At 50.7% G+C, this 17,716-nt stretch overlaps 1 protein-coding gene across 5 annotated transcripts in view; it reads left to right on the top strand.

Annotated features, from left to right (window-relative positions):
• Positions 1-17,716, top strand: part of HERC2 (HECT and RLD domain containing E3 ubiquitin protein ligase 2) — a 1,676,463-nt gene that overhangs the window by 1,280,390 nt on the left and 378,357 nt on the right. For all 5 annotated transcript variants that reach the window (XM_086934186.1, XM_086934185.1, XM_086934187.1 and 2 more), the window contains one exon: positions 10,015-10,229. In XM_086934186.1, the coding sequence (XP_086790312.1) occupies positions 10,015-10,229 (215 nt within the window). The remainder of the gene's footprint in view (positions 1-10,014; positions 10,230-17,716) is intronic.

Genomic DNA, 17,716 nt, shown 5'->3' with positions numbered 1-17,716 from the left:
CCGACTCCTCCCGACGCTCACGCGACGCGGCTGGGGGTTCGGGCGACACCGCCCATGCGGCTCAGTCGGAGCCGCAAGAGCCGCGTCCAGCTCCATACCCGCCGGTCCCTGGGCTGCACGCAACACTGGAGGAGATGAGGGCTTTTCTCTCAGCCATGAGGTCGCACTTCCCTCCGTCGGAACCTGCCGTTTCAACCCCGGTCCGGGTGCGACGCCGGTGCGGCACTGCTCGACGCAGCCTCCAACGCTGATGGGTGAGCAATTCACCTACGACCCGGCTCCTTCATTTTTTGCCTGTTTACCAGGAGATGGATGACGAGGAGGACTGGGAGGGGTCTGAGGACCCTCTGGCACAGCAGTGCCAGTTGAGCTAGGACTGGGTAGAAGAGCTGGGGGAGGCCAGTGGTCTGGACACTTCACCCGACACTGGATTCGTCTCTCCTCCCTCCGTGGCTTCAGAGGAGGGGGGCTACTTATAGCGTGGTGTGGAACAGGGCGGCCAAGGTCATGGCTCTTGAGCTCCCTGTCGCGGCCATGAGGACTAACCTCCTCACTGAGGTGCTCAAACCACAGGCAAGCTCCTCAGAGCCTTTACTGCCGTTAAACAAGGCCCTCACCGACGTTGTTATGGGCACCTGGTCCAAGCCCTCTACAGGCTTCCCTGTGGATCGAAACGTGGCCCGACGCCACCACCCGGCTCCAGGCGACCCCTGCTTTGTCCATTCACCTCACCGAGAGCCTGTGTTCCAGGCTTCTACGTCCCAGACCGCATTCCCGACCGCTCCTCCGGATCAGGAATCCAAAAGGTATGATCAGTTTGGAAAGAAACTGTTCTCCTCTCTGTGTTTGGGGCTGCGGTCTGTCAACACTGCCTACCTTTTGGGCCTTTACACCCACTCTCTGTGGGATACGGTTGTAGACGTGCTGCCACAGTGTCCAGAGGAGGCCCGGGCATGGCTCGCCCAACCCCTGGCGGAAGAGCGGGATCCAGCACAGTACTCAATTAGATGTGAACTTGACAACACGGACTCGCTGAGCAGAGCGATTTCCACGACGGTGGGGATTCGTCGCCACGCCTGGCTGAGGTCTGCCAACTTCTCGGGGGATGTCCTGGCCACGCTCATGGACATGCCCTTCGATGGCCGTCGCCTTTTTGGCGACAAAGCGGACAGTGCGCTAGAGCATTTTAAGGACTCCAGGGCTACTGCCAAGTCCTTGGGCCTCGGCCTGCGCCAGCAAACTTCCGCTTTTCGCTCCTTTCATGGCAAAGGAAGGGGCGCCCCCACACGTCCAGCCGGCCACAGGCCCAGAACTAGTCTCAACGCAGTCACGGTTAACGCTATGGCGGTGCCTGAGGACAACATCAGGTTCAGTCCACATCCGCTCCTGCAGCATCTGCTCTAAGCCTTCCTAGTCCGGCATTGCAGGCCCATTCGATGCCAGTGGGGGGCAGAGTTCGCCATCACCTCCTCCACTGTAGCACCATCATGTCGGACAGGTGGGTGCTGCAAATTGTCCGAAGGGGCTACTCCCTCCCCTTCGAGACGACCCCTCCAGCCATGCCACCGCAGTACCACCGCATGTCGGGGGCCACTTGCAACTTCTGCAGGAGGAAGTTACGGCCCTCTTGGCCAAGGGGGCCATTGAGCGTGTTCCTGGGCCAGAAGTAGGACGTGGTTGCTATTCCCACTACTTTCTGGTACCCAAGAAGGGCAAAGGCGGCCTAAGCCCTATCTTGGACCTACGGAGCGTCAACGGCTTCCTCCGGAAGGAGAAGTTCAAGATGCTGACTTTGGCTCAGGTCCTAGCTGCCCTGGGCCCGGGAGACTGGATCGTTGCTTTGGACTTGCAGGACGCATATTTCCACATCCCTGTCCTGCCGGCGCTAACTGCGGTTCACTGTAGGCCACGAGCACTTTCAGTTTACCGTGCTCCCCTTCGGCCTTACCAGCTCCCCTCGGGTGTTCACGAAAGTGATGGCGGTGGTCGCAGCTCATCTGTGCAGATAAGGGGTTTAAGTCTTCCCCTATCTCGACGATTGGTTGTTGAAGGCGGGCTCGCCCCAAACAGGTGTCTCCCACCTCCAGACTACGGCTGACCTCCTGCACTCGCTGGGGTTCTCCATCAACGTGCCGAAGTCACCCCTATGCCCCTCTCAGAAGCTCCTTTTCATCAGAGCGGTTCTGGACTCGGCGCAGTTTCCCTGTTTATCCCCCCGAACAGCAGGTTCGGGATATTCAGGCTCTGATTCCGATCTTTCAGCCTTTATCCCGAGATTCGGTCAGGTTGATGCTGTGGCTCCTGGGGCTGATGGCCTCCTGCATCCTTCTGGTGCATCACGCCAGGTGGCCTATGCGGGCTCTGCAGTGGTACCTGAAGTTTCAGAGGGCACAGCATCAGGGTAACCTGTCCGACCACCTCCTGATCTCGGAGGGCACTGCGAGTCAGTTGCAGTGGTAGCTCACGAACCGCGATTGGGTCAGTGGCAGATCCTTCTCCCTACCCCAACCGGAGCATGTAGTGGTGACGAATGCGTCCCTCCTGGGACAGGGGTGCCACATGGGGGAGGGTGAGATCAGAGGCCTCTGGTCTCAGGCGGAGTCCCGGCTCTATATCAACCTTCTGGAACTGCAGGCGATACAGCTTGCACTAAAGGCATTCCTTCCCTCTGTTCAGGGAAGTGTAGTGCAGGTTTTCACGGACAACACCACCGCCATGTGGTACTGCAACAAACAAGGCGGGGTGGGGTTGTGGACCCTTTGTCAGGAGGCTCTGTGCCTCTGGGAATGGCTGGAACACCAGGGTGTCACCCTGGTGGTTCAACACTTGGCAGGTTCTCTTAGCCGCCAGTGCACAATGGATCACGAATGGCGTCTGAACTCAGGCGTGGCGCAAGGTCTCTTTCAGCAGTGGGGAGAGCCTTGGTTAGATCTATTAGTCACCGGAGAGTACACGCAATGTCATCAGTTCTGCACGTTGGAATTTCCAAGGCAGCACTCGCTCGCCGACGGTTTTCGCAGCGAGTGGATCTGCGATCTGTTGTATGGCTTTCCGCCTATACCACTTCTGCCCAGAGTGCTGAAGATCTGGCGAGACCAGGCCCAAGTCATCCTTGTGACCCTGGACTGGACACGAAGATACTGGTATCCGGAGTTACTCAGCATGTCAGTCGATCCCCCGATTCGTCTGCCTCTTCAGTAGGACCTTCTGTCACAGCAGCAGGGGACGGTCCTCCACCCGAACCTGTCCAGTCTCCACCTCCATGAGCGGCGACAGTTGAGGCCATTTGACTTGCCTCCTGAAGTCTGTGATGTTATTCTGGCAGCCAGGCGTCTCTCCACAAAAGACGAAATACGCCTGCAGGTGGAACAAATTTGTGGCATGGTGCACAGCAAAGGCTGTGGATCCACTCTCTGCACCCCTTTCTGACGTTCTCCTCTTTCTTCTTTCTCTTGTTCAACAGGGCTCTGCTCTGGGCACTCTCAAGGGGTACCTTTCTGCTCTTTCCGCCTTTTTACGGCTACCTGATCAGCCTTCCTTATTCAAGTCCCCCATTGTAAATAGGTTTCTGAAGGGCATCACACACATGTTCCCTCCTGTTCCCTTCGTGATGCCCCAGTGGGACTTGAATCTTGTACTTACTTACCTAATGTGTGCTCCCTTTGAGCCGCTCCATAACTGTCCTCTCCGTCTTCTTACTATGAAGACTGCTTTCCTGGTGGCCATCACCTCTGCCAGGAGAGTGAGTGAGCTCCAGGCTCTTTCTTCTACTCCTCCTTTCCTCTCTGTTCACCCGGACAAGGTTGTGTTGCGGACAAGACCTTTCTTTCTGCCTAAGGTTGTCACTGCCTTCCACATCGGGCAGTCCATTACCTTGCCCACCTTCTTTCCGCCTCCGCATCCCTTCGAAAGAGGAAGAGAGGCTCCACCGTCGGGACCCAAAACATGCGCTCTCTTATTACCTAGATCGCACACGCCAGTTCCGGGCGGATGACCAACTCTTTGTTGGATATGTGGGCGCGAAGAAGCGAAAGGCGGTACACAAGAGGACCATCTCGCGGTGGATCATCTTGTGTATCCAGGCATGTTACTCCATGTCCAAAAAAGAGCCCCCTGCTGGATTGCGGGGTCATTCCACTCGAGCCACGGCGACAACAACTGCCCTGGCCCGAGGAGTGCCCTTGCAGGACATTTGCCAGGCAGCTACGTGGGCCTCGCTGCACACGTTTGCAAGACACTACTGCCTGGACAGTCAAGTCCGGAGGGATGGCTTCTTTGGCCGTTCCGTCCTCCAGGACTTTCTGGTGTGATTATTGGTTCGCAGACCCACCACCGGGGTTGGTATTGCTGGGGTATCTATTCTAAGGTAAGGAATCTATCACTAACGTGTCTCTTTCAGATGCACAAGTTACTACTTGTGTAACGATATATCTGTAAGAGACATTAGTTAGTGATAGATTCCTTTCCGACCCACCCATCCTCCCCGTTTTGTGAACCGATATCTAGGGTTAAGGTCATCCCCTTTCAGGGCCCTAGTTTCATGGCACCAGTGTTGGTTCTATCATGGCTCTGCGTATCTGGCGCGGAAAAGGTGTGTATCAGAACTGAGGTCAGCGCGCATGGGCAGCGTCTAAGTACTCCGACGATGTCATTCCGGCGCTAACGACGCCGACAACGGACGCGGAGCCGCAGACGACTCCTACCGACGTGCAGGGGTATTGCTACGCAAAAATTTCCGGATCCAGTCTGACGCCTGGGGATATTTTAAGGTAAGGAATCTATCACTTACTAATGTCTCTTACAGATATATCGTTACACAAGTAGTAACTTGTGCTGCTAGGCATTACTGCCTGGACTGCCAATTCCGGAGAGATGGCTTTTTCGGCCGTTCTGTTCTCCTGGACTTTCTGGTGTGATCTTGGTTCACAGAACCACCACCGGGGTTGGTATTGCTGGGGTATCTATTCAAAGGTAAGGAATCGAACACTAACCTGTTTCTTTCAGATGCACAGGTTACTTACCTTCTGTAACACTAAATCTGTAAGAAACAGTAGTTAAGTGTTAGATTCCTTACCGCCCCACCAATCCTCGCCGTTCTGCGAACCGATATCTAGAGTTAAGGACATCCCTTTCAGGGCCCTAGTTTCATGGCACCAGTGTCGTTTTCTATCATGGCTCTGTGTTCCTCGCGTGGAAAGCTATGTACAGAACTGACGTCAGCGCGCAAGGGCGGCATCGAAGTACTCCGACGACTTCATCCCAGCGATCACGGAGACGGACGCGGAGCCGCAGACGACGCCTACCAACGCGCTGGGGTACTGCGGACGAAAACTTTCCGGATCCAGTCTGATGCCTAGGGATATTCTAAGGTAAGGAATCTAACACTAACTTCTGTTTCTTACAGATATATCATTACCGAAGGTAAGTAACTTGTGCTTTAAGGAGTGCCACCATCTTGATTGCAATTCTTGAAGAGCAGTATCTGGTGCCTCTTTTGGTGGCCACTTGTTAATGTTGTTGCAACTGGTGGCTATGGTTTTTGTCATGTAAAAAAAATAGACAATACATCCTTGGAAGATGAATACTAAGACAAACTCTGAAAAATGAAAACAAAAAATGCTCTCAATTTCAGAGCCAACCACTAAATGACTGGAGGATGAACAACATTTACTACAGTGTCTACACAAAAATATGTTTTCAAGTAAGGAGCTAGTTTATTCAGTTACATAGTAGCCACTGGAGAAGGTGGGGAGAGCTCCTTTGCTTTACTCAAAAGGCATTTTAATAGAACATTCTACCTTCATTATGTAGAATGTATTAATGCACTAATTTATATAGAACTCTAAATGTGTGTTTCTATTGCTGGATAATTGCCTGTAAAGTGAGACATGCCCTTGTTTCACTTGGGATGTCACTTGGTTTTTCCTTACAATTATTTGATGAAAGAGAATTGATTTATTAGTTATGTTGCATAATAGTGCACCATTCAAAAAATCATGCTTCCTTCCAGTTTAAATATTGTGCAAGTTAGTGCTCAAGTATGTATTCGTGTGCTATAGCTTACAGACTTCCTCAAAGACTACATGTTTGTCAGATGTATCCCTAGGTGCACTTTTGTGGGGCAATCTGCCAGAAGTTCATTGAAACATTTGACTGTTCTGTGAATAATTAAGTGTTTTGTACTCCTTAATATCACTACAAAATGTTGTGGGGTGCTGGCTCTGCATACATTATACCAAAGTAAGGTAAAGTGTGCACAGAGTCCAGTGGGTCCCCAGAGGTATAGCAGAGGCTACATTAGGTAATCACTAACAGCTCTATTTTGTGGTAGTGTGATCGTGCAGTTAGGCTTTTCAGGAGGGTCTGTTAAGCATTTATTGTATTCACTCAATCAAGGCTGATGTGACACACTCTGAGACGGAATCCAGGCCAATTTGGTAAGCATAAAAAAGATATACTTATGGTTTATTTTTAAAACCAAGCAGGACTTGGTACAGATAGGTAATATATATTGGCAATTGCGCGACTGTTTAAGGAAATGCAGTTGTATTTGCGATGTCAATAGTTACAAGTTCGTAATACTTCTAAAATGCAGAAAGAATTACACAGTAATTACTTTTCGGTACTTTTGGATAACTTTGAGCATTGGGGGTCGTATGCCTAGATACCACACCTTGGTATGATTCTTACATACAATGTAAGCACGTCTTTGTATAAATTGCAATAGTACTCACTTATCCCCCATACATTAGCAGTTCTATACTTAGAACAATTTCTAGACTCAAAATATCATCACATGAATTTCTGGGGAAGGAAAAGGAGTTATCTGTTTTGGTGGTAAGTATTCGACTCACAAGGTAAGCTGTGGGGTTTAGGAGCAAGGTTCCCAAAGGTCTAGATGGGCACTCTGGTGACACCCCCAGCGGCACTTTGGAGGCCGGGTGCAGAGTGCAGGGACCCAATGTTAGCCAACGGGGCTAAGGTGGTCCTTGGTTAGGGACGGCTGGCAAGCAGGCCACTTGGGTGTGGGAGCAAAGCACCTAGGATTAAGGTCAGCACTGCAGGGGCCAACGAGCAACACAAGAACCGCCAGCAGCACTGGGGCGGCCGGGTGCAAGATGAAAAGCAGACGTCGGGGACCCTGTGTTTCCCAATGGAGACTGTTGGTTTTGGAAGAGGCTGCAGACTTGGTCAAGGAGACTTCTGGAAGGCGACCAATGACTGGGGAGGCGAATTGGTATCCAGGAGGATGCCTGCACACGTTGGGGGCAGGGGTGTCTTCTGGCGTCGTATTCCTTGGGCCGAGATTGGTCTCGGTCAAAGTCAATCGGTTGGTCGCAGTCAGCCTGGTCCGCTTCGGTCATGATGAAGGTCGTCTTACCGCTTTCAGTCAGTCGGGGGATCCTTCAAGTAATGGCTGCTGGTTTGGTTTTGAAGCTCGTGGAAGGTCAGGGGGTCACTGGATCCCAAGTTAGGATCACCAGGGGGACCTCCTTGGAATATTGGGCCACTCCGTCCTGAGCTGTGTCACCGGGGGCAGAGCGGTGCAAGATCGCTGAGTAGACAGAGTCTGGACTCTGAAGGTTTAGTCTTGGTTTGAGTAAGTCTGGTGCTCACGGGAGACAGAGTTAATTTGTTGAGTGCAGAGTAGGACCTTCGGGCACGGGTGGGGGCTGCTGCTTTTGGAATTGCTGTTTTTTTTGCTGTAGGCAGGCCGTCGTTGGAACAGGCCGGTAGGGCTAGGGCCAAGTCAGTTGGTGTCCTCGGTTTCTTCCTGAGTCAGCACGGCTCTTCAGTCCTCCTTCTATCTTTCTCGAATCTGAGGAGGCAAGGTTCAGGGTCGCCCCAAACTATTAATTTTAGCGGCATTAAAGAGGTGTGCAGGTTGTGACCCATGGGTCCCTTCCTTGCGGTGGTTGCACCCCCTATTATGCTACCCTTCCATGGAAGGGGGCATGAGCATCTTCCTAATTGGCTGAGTCCCCTCATCTTCAAGATGGAGGGGACTGCAATGCGTGCTTTCCCTCCCCTCTCCTCCCTCACCTGAGGGGTGGGGTCAGCAAAAGTGGGCACACCTCTCTTCCTAGCTTGGGTTTCCCAACTATTCTGCAGCCCAAGTGGGGACGAGAACCGGTGGGAGCCAGTTGCTGGGGGCAGCAAAAGGCAGTGACAGCATTCACAGGCGGCAAGCCTTTGAAGCTTCCCCTTTTTCTGACATAACCCATCCTGGGGGAGAAGGCATGACACCTCTGCCCAGGATGGGCTTTGTTTCTGGACCCAGAGAGCAGAGGCTCGCTACCCAGGGGTCCAGAAACCTAGCTGGTATTGGCAAATGGTGGGCAGCCATCCAGGAACCACCCTAGGGCTGGTCCATTTTAAGGGGGTATCTCTAAGATACCCTGAGTGCATTGTACATTAAATTCCACACTGGCATCAGTTTGGGTATAGTGTGCTGAGAAGTTTGCTATCAAACTTCCCAGTTTTTAGTAAAGCCATTATGTAGCTGTGGAGTTCGTAGTGACCAACTCCCAGACCATATATTCTGTATGGCTTTAACACACTTACAATATCTACCAAAGGGCTTCGACACTGTAGGGGTACAGGGCTCATGCCTCCTTACTCTCACCTTAGGACTACTACCCCCCGCTAGATGGGCAACTGACCTAGGCCTTAGGCAGTGGATTGCAGGCATGGCATGCCGGAATGTGTGCTATGTCGACTCTTCACTTTTCTCTGTACAATAACACACAGCTTGCAGTGTCAGTGTGTATTGGTTAAGGTGCAGGGCATCTAAGGGTGGCACAATAGGTACCCATGGTACCTTTTACAAGGTGCTTGCCTATGGCCAAGGAGGAGCCAATTGTGGATACAAAAGGTACAATTTTGGGAAAGAACACAGGCCCTAGGAAACTGATTGGCAGGGACCCAGGACACATCAAGTCAGGTTGCATCAGATGTCTGGTAACATTGGAGGGGTGACCATGCAAAAAGGTGCACTTTCCAACAAATGTCCTGTAATTCATGTCAGACGCCACTCTCCTCATACTAGGGTACATATTGTTGTAATTGAAATACCTTGTGCATATGTCCCTAGAAAGCAGTATAATATTCATCACTCCTCTTTCATTCCATAGCCTGTTAGTTATGTGTATAGGGCTAGACTGGTTAGCATGCTTGATAACCGGTATGGTTCATCTTGAGGCATAATAGTCTTATCTCTCGCAGGTGGAAGTCCAGACAGCTGTCTATCCACTTTTAGATTTGACAGAAAAATGATTACGTCTGTGGAAGGAGGATGGAGTGGTAAACACTGCATAGCCATCTGTGGGCTTTCGTCTCGCATTGAATATTGATCCTGCACTTCCCCTTGGGGGCCTGCCCTCCCCCAAGGGGTATTTAAAAACAAAAGAAGGTTTAATTGATTTGCGAGACCATGAGACAGTGATGTAACACAAGGAAATTATGAAACTACCCCCCCCCCCCCCCCACCCCCTCCTTTCACTGGTATTCATTGTGGCCTTGAGATGAATGAGGACCTCCTGAAGGGTAGAGGGCCCTTTGTGCTGCACTCACTACAGGGACCTTCATTACCCCCTGCCCTGAATCACCTAACCTTTGGGGCACTTCGGAGGTTTAGATTTAGGAGGTTATGAGGAGTGTTATGCTAGAAAGGTATGCCCATTTGTAGTCAATATTTGTCAACTAACCACTGTACCTTGATTAAGACTGGTCTACATCCAGGGAGTAGTGAAGATTCTTTGTAATGTAGTGGAAGGTTGTTCTCAAGCATGAAGGTCCTTGTACATCTACTCTTGACATGTCACATTGTGGTGTTTTTTTGGCAGGGTTTAATGATTTCATTACTTGCACATTAATATGCAAAATCATTGCAGTGTTGCTTACAACAGAATGTTGACATGAGTATGAAAGTGTTGAAGTGAATGATGAAAATGTTGCCTCTTTACACTGTGCTTAGTCATTGCATGGCAGTACAATATTGTTGTCTTATTTCAGTTATATGCTACTGGATATGGGGCAGGAGGACGCCTTGGGATTGGAGGCACAGAGTCTGTCTCAACACCAACGCTGCTGGAATCAATTCAGCACGTGTTCATAAAGAAGGTTGCGGTGAACTCTGGAGGCAAGCATTGCCTGGCACTTTCTTCAGAGGGAGAAGTCTATTCTTGGGGTGAAGCAGAGGATGGCAAATTGGGACACGGAAACAGAAGGTAACTGGTGCCCCTAAAATTACTTGATAAATCTGTCCATGTTTTGATTAATTGCTGGTGCTTTTCTTTCCTCCACTTATTTGGAGCACCTGTTCCCAGTATAATACTAGGCCTATTGAATGTTAACTTAAATGCACACACTGTAGTTCTAATGGAGACTTTGTTTCACAATTCTTCTTCTTTGAAGATTTCCTAGGGATTATTATCCATCTTGATTTTTGTTAAACCAGGCCACTACAGCAGTTGGTGATGCCATTACAGTGCATTGGATCCAATAGGATTTTGCCCCTGTAAGTGATGTTGGGGGTCTATAAAGGCTTAATCTATGTTAATGAAATCAGGTCCTGGTTCCATGCGCAACAGACATGAAGAACCAGAGCTGCCAACTTTTTTCTGCGGTAATTCAGTGAATTGTTGTAGATTTTTGTCAAAATATACTTCTTTTGTCATATGAGTAAGTCTATATTTAAGGTACACCGTTCTGATGGATATTTCTAACCGAAAATTCCTCACTTTTTAAATTTCTCCCGTTTGCCTCCAAGGATGCAAAGTTGTTACCAAACATACAAAACGTAGCCGTTCACGCTCCGTATCGCAGGTATGTTCCTGTTCTAAGTCCTGGCCATAGTCTGCACTCCATCCTCGGGCAAGTCCAATATAAAGTCGAAGAGAAACAATCTCAGTACAAATGCAAGAAATCTATACAGGAGCAGTCTCCCTGTTGCTCCTGGGAGAGCTAGTGCTTTTGATAACTGAAAAGCCCATCTCTGTGCCAGCCATCTGACTTTGACCCTATTCTACATCTGGAGCCAATATGCCCTGAAGTTAGCTGCTATCTTTGACTTAGCAGCCGGAAGAGGCCCTAAAAAATTCAATCATACAGCTTTTCCAGATGTTTCCGGGTCCCCTTGGAGCGACCTGGGGCACCTCGTTCCGCCCAGGCCACCATTTCATCTTCTGCTTGCAGGCCCTTCCATGCCTTCTACTGACTATGTCTTCCTTCCTGCCCCATGCAAGCATTCATCCACACCACCGCTACTCTACTGAAGGCCTCACCAATTCCAAGTGGACCAACACCAGCTACACAGGCGCCAGTTCCAGATCCGGCCCCAACGCTGTTCTTGGATCCAGAGTCAAGTTCAGCTAAATCAGGACCGGTGTCTTGTTACAAAATTACGAAAGCTCAGACCATGGTGTGGAAGGATTTTCCCTGAATGCTTTTGTCTCAATGCCAGTATCTTCAACGCCTTGAGCTCTTATTTGGTTGAAACTCAAATGTCGTACAGGACGTTCAGAATCTCCCACTTGATGATCAGGATGGTAATGAGGAGGAGCAGGACACTTTGGACTCTCTCCCCCCCCCCCCCATACCCTTCCAGGCCTATAACCCCAACCCCCCTGGCACCTTCCCCCACCCCAACAAGGAGGGTGTCTAGTCTACTTTGCTGCAGTGGTCTGTACAACCTCAGCGGTGTTTGATTTAGAGTTGTCAGCGGCGAAAGCTAAAGAAGATTTGCTTACTAACCTGGCTTTTCAACTTCAGAACAGATGCTACGTTTAGTCAAGCCCTGACAGAAACTTGGAGTAGGGGTTGGTCATACCCATGTTTTGCGCCACTGGTAAGTAGTTCCATTGCTTGACACTGTAACCCTGCTCCATGCCTTCTTGACATGGCGCCCAGCGGCAAGCAAAGTGAACATAAATGCCTTCCCTATTGCCCGTCTCACAGAGAATCAAATGGTGTTGATGTATTTGGTAGGAGGGTGTTCTCTTCTGCCTGCTTAACATATTTCCCGCTCTTTCTGAGGAGTCCTGAAATAGCTAGCTCCATATGGTCCACGACGGACCGGATGTAGCCAATTACAGTCCTCTGTGAGCACCACATACTGTGTCTACTCTGCTGTGGGCACTACTGCATTGGTTCGCTGCCACACCTGGATGTGAATTATCGGTTTCTCCGAGGACATGTAGACACCCCTGTTTGGAGACAAGGTAGATTCAGCCTTGAAATTGTTCAAAGTTAGGCATTCCACCACACTCTCCTTGGGCTGGCTCTCCCCCGCCCACCAGTTCCAACAACAATACTGAAAGCTCAGGGGTTTTATCCCAGGTCCTGGCTTTACTCTCCGAGGAAGCCATCTCAGCCCTTCTAGCATCCTGTTCAAACCTTTTGCAGGCTTCAGGGGACATTATGGTTGCAACATGGTGAATCTTCATCTTCCACTGCTACCCCCAAGCTGCTCTCATTCCCTCTTTGGGATCCACCTGCAACCAGTAGGGGGCAGAAGATGTATTTATATTCCCAGCTAGCATGCACTTACCTCATCCAGTAGGTCTTGCAGGTTTCTAGGCATGGATATGCTCATCCTTTTCGGTCAGCCACTCCTCCAATCCTTCCTATTTTTACTCTGACTTCAGCAGAACATTCCCCCATCCTTGCCAAGGAGTTGGTCACTTCTAGACAAAGGGACAGGAGAAAAGATAGGATCCCTGACAAGAATTGGACAAAGGGTGCTACTTCTGTTACTTCTTGATGCCCAATGAAGATGATAGGCTCAGATGTATTTTAGACCTTTGGCTCTTGAAAAGCTTCCTGGAAGGATACATTCACAATTCTGACCCTGGCTCAGCTCCTCTCTGACCTGGATTTAAGGGTTTGCATGCTGTACTGGGACTGGAAGGACGCGTACGTTTATGTGTTGTCTTACAGTCCTCTGAGGTCTCGTCTTCTTCATGGTGGGAGAAAGAACACATCCAGTTAATTGTGGTGCCCTTTGCCCTCACCTCGGCCCCCAAGTATTTACAAAGGTGCTTGGGGTGGTTGCTGCTCATCTACACATATCAGGATTATGTGTATGCTCTTACGTAAATGACTGGCTTTTGAAGTCATACCCATCACAGTTTGTCCTGGACCATGTATGGGTGACAATCTCACTTTTATCTTCTCTGGGCTTTCTCATCAGGGACCCAGAGCCCCATCTCCTGCCAGTGCTGAGAATTCCCCTTTAAATTGACTGTTCTTGAGATTTTAGGTGTTGAAAGCATTTCCACCCTGCAGCGATTCCAGACATTCCAGATATTATCCTGATGTTTCAGGCTTAATCCTGCATTCTGATGTAGACAATTATGAGGTTTCTTGATCTACTTACTGTGTCTATCCTGGTGGTGCCTCATGCCTATTGGCACATGTGGGCTCTGTTGTGGAAGCTCCACTTATATTGGGCTCATTACTGGCGGTGCCTCTTGGATATTATCCATGTGTCTGTCGGTGGTGGCAGCTGGGGACCTTCAATGGTGGATGAAGGATACTAACTTGACTTGTGCATATCATTCTCTGACCCCATCCAGAGCTCACATAGGTGACAGATGCATCAGCTGTAGGCCGGTGTCACCATCTGGATGAAGTGGAGATCAGTGGCCTCTGGTCTTCACTGAATCAGAGGCACCACGTCAGACGTCTCGAGCTGTGTGTCGTCCTGCTGGCTCTCAAGGCTCACAGCTACACATAGGGTTGTGTGCTGGTCCAGGAGGTGCTGTGGTGCCTTGAAGGGTTTCCTTGACTATCCGCCATCTGGCATGTTCCTTGAATGCATCACCAACAACCACAGCAGGTGCACCTAGCCAGCCATCAATGGTATCTGATAGGGACTACTAGCCGCAGATTCCTTAACGTAGAATTATCCCCAGGCGCGAGAATGGATCCGGAAAGCTTTTCTGCCACAGCATCCCTGCGCGCCGGGGGGACAGCACCACATGACTCCACCCTGACGTTGTACGCGTACGTGACGTCAGCGAGGATACCCAAGTCCCACCCCGGCGCGCCTACGTCAGTTTTTGCTCTTTTCCACGTGCATCTGGATTGTGTCCTGGCCTGTTTTCAGGCCTTCTATTCTGTTTCACGCTTGGGCGTTGATGGAACAGTGTGCGAATGCCTTCAAGCTTCAAGATGTGTCCCTCTTGCGCACTTCAAATGTCAGCGACGGACCCTCACTCGATCTGCATGTGGTGCCTGGGTAATCACCATGACTCGACAGATTGCGACACCTGTCATCACCTTAAACCTAAATCACGGCGGAAGCGCCAAATGAAATTGCTGTCTGCGCGCTTGTCCAGGTTGGTGTCATCCCTGCGCCCGTCTCCTACCTCGGAAGCAAGGAGCCGCCGGTTTCGGCTGCGACGTCACCCTTCGCCACGGCCCCAGGGGCGTGGCTCGCCGGCTGGTAGGTGTGAGAAGTTTGCCTGATATATGATGCTCACTAGTTCTAGTGATCACCTTGTATCAGTCCAAACAACCCTTATGGTGATTGGTTGAAAGTCAACCTTATAGACCAGTTATCCTAATGGTAGCATGGACAAAGCAGTCTTAGGCTCAACTCTTTTGGCATGTGAAGCCTGCTGTTTTTCCACATATAACCCCTTGAATACCAAATGAAAGGACACCACACAGGTAGTTATGAAAGTAAACAAGATATTTATCAACTAACAAACACCTCTGAACTCTTTATGAGATCAGAGGGCTAAGCACATGACAAGACTCTTGAGAAAAATACGTTAAGTTGCACGAGTTACAATGTTGCCCTAGGGGCACAACAAACCATATACTAAACAAATGGTATAAGGAAGTCGATTAAAGGAATGGAGCTGTCCAGAGGCTGTAGGATCGCTGGGACTATACTATCCTAACTTTAGGTAAGTAATAGGAGGCCCACGGAACGCATGTGCAGAGTATTAATTCACACACGAGATGCGTAACAAGGTCTATGGACAGTACAGTTCAAGAAAAAGGTGAGTACGGACAATCCTGACTAGATAGGACTAAAACGACTGTGGAACTGGACACTAGGAGAGTCAATCTACCCTTGAGCACCGAAATGCTCTTGTTACCTCACCCACGGGCTGCGGATGCATAGGTGCGAATTCGTGTCGGGTTTCTGTGTTGAAGTCTATGGAGCCTGAAAGAAAAGATGCTGCAGGCGACCAGAAGGGAGATGTCCAGTGCGACCCAAGGGTGGATCGAGGAAGAAGAGGACCTGAAAGCAGAGGGGACAGTGTTCAAAGTCACTAGCCAGTGACTGGAGTGGAACCAGGAAGGAACCAGAGGCTGTCGTCGCGATCAGGCGAAGAGTGGACGCTTGACTCTGCAGCCCTGTGGACCAAGTGGGGTCTTCGACGACCAGGATGGAGGCACGAGCTGTCCCACGCAGGCTCTCGCTGTCGGCAGTGTCTCATCCGGATTTGGAGTCAACAGGCCTTGGCAAAGGCAACCCATGCGGTGAGTGGAAAAGACGTCTGGTGCGGACCAGGAGGGTCCGGGATGCCTCTCTTTTGGAAGGAAGCAAGGGCCACTTTGTAGCAACCAGACCAGTAGTGTTGATGTCGTGGATCATCATCTAGGAGGCCACTAGCCAGCCGGCAAGTGACCAGACAACGCGTCGAGCAGCCAACAGGCAGAAGGGCCCCACGCAGATCTCGTGGATGCTGGAGGGCTGGTCTTCGGTGCAGGAGCTGCTCGGGGCTGAGGCTTCTCAGTCCCCAAAGCACTTGGTCGAGGTTACCTCAGAAGTCGTGCTGGAAGCAAAGTGCAGTTTCTCCAGGATGGCCGGTCCCACGTGTCTCGTCGCACCCACGGATCTCAGCTGAGCTGCAGATATAGGTAGAGGTCGGAGAGGTCTGGGAATCCGGGTCTCGTCGGGCTCTGAAGTCTGGATCCTCGATGGAAGACGACAAAGTGAAGCCGCTGGTCGCTGATGGTGCCTGCTTGTGCAGGGTGGACACTCCTTGCCCACAAGGGAGATTTCTTCAGTCTTCTGTGTAGAAAGTCGAAGTCCAGAGTTTCTTCTTGTAGAATTTCAGTTCAGGATTAATCTAATTTGGAATGGGACCAGCTCCTACCTTTATTCTCCTAAATGGGGCTGTACTGTCACTAGGTCCCTCCTATGGGTGGGACCAGGAAGGGGGGTGGTTACACCCCCTAACCTTTGTCCGGTATTGCGTCAGAGCTGGGGCTGGAGTGCCCCAGCAACTGGTTTGAACCGGTGTATGCACAGGGCACCTTGTGTGCCCCAGGCATGTCTGATTCCTTTCAGCCCTGTCCTACCCAATACACAAAATCCTGTCTGGGGTGGTGCTAGCACCTCCCAAGGCAGGAAACCCTTTGTCCAAACCTCCCTCGCTGGAAGGAATCCCAGCAGCAGGAGGTCAGACTTGTGTCTGTGGTGGCAGCATCCATTTTGTGATGCTGAGGCTCGAGTTAACTTTAACCGGGGTTCACAGTTAGGTACATGTTGTGTCCCTCTAGAAGGGTGGAATGCTACCCCGTCGCCAGAACTGGCGAGGGGGTAGTATTCCAATTCGTATGACACCTTACTCGACATGTTTTGATAATGATATGCCAAAGTTAGCAATAACCGTGAGGTTATAATGCACTTAAGAGTATATGGTATAGCGTTATCATGGAAACCGCTAAAGGACTTGGTTCCGAAAGCTGTAGACAGGCTCAGCTCATGCCAGAGCACTATCTCACATAATGCCAAGCACTCTGCCTCCAGGATTGTTAAGGCCTGCCATAGGAGTGACTTATAGGAGTATATGTGTCCATTTTAGGTTTAGATATAGGTATACTATATCTAAAGCAAAGGGTGATTACACCACCTTGCCCCAGCTGATTGATCAGCCAGTTGTGTTAGATTTGGATGGCCAGCCAGGGGTGGCATAATACATGCTGCAGCCCCTGGTAGGCCTTGGGTTCATTAATGCCTCGGGTACCTATGGTACACTGTACAAGGACTTACAAGAGTGACCCAATACCAATTGGTAAATGCACCTAAAGTACATGGATGTCAATTTAGAGAGAGAACAGCTAGGCTGTGGGTCTGATTAGCAGGCCCACAGCCAGGGAAAGTCGTAAACCAGTGAAGCAAAAAGCAAAAATCTGGGGTGACCATAGGATTGCAGACCCTACTCTCCTACAGCGCCGTCTCCAGCTTCGGTGGGTGAGCAATTCACCTACGACCCGGCTCTATCATTTTTCCCTGACTATCAGGAGATGGATGACGAGGAGGACTGGGAGGGGTCAGAGGACCCTCTGGCACTGCAGTGCCAGTTGAGGCAGGTCTGGGCAGACGAGCTATGGGAGGCCAGTGGTCTGGACACTGCGCCCGACACTGGATGTGTCTCTCCTCCCTCCGTGGCTTTGGAGGAGGGGGCTGCTTGCAGCGTGGTGTTGAACAGGGCGGCCAAGGTTTGGCTCTTGAACTCCCTGTCGGGCTGTGAGGACTAACCTCCTCACTGAGGTGCTCAAACCACAGGTAAGCTCCTCAGAGCCTCTACTGCCGTTCAACGAAGCCCTCACCGACGTTCAATTGGGCACTCCACATGCCTCCCCGTGGATCAGAACGTGGCCCGACGCCACCGCCCGGCTCCGGGCAACCCTAGCTTCCTATCCGTTCACCCCACCCCCGAGAACCTGGTGATCCAGGCCTCTACAT

The sequence above is a fragment of the Lissotriton vulgaris genome, chromosome 8 (assembly GCF_964263255.1).
Source record: "Lissotriton vulgaris chromosome 8, aLisVul1.2, whole genome shotgun sequence".
Classification (NCBI taxonomy): Eukaryota; Metazoa; Chordata; class Amphibia; order Caudata; family Salamandridae; genus Lissotriton; species Lissotriton vulgaris.
Note: the sequence above shows the minus strand (reverse complement) of the source record. Positions and strands in the feature narration are given on the sequence as shown.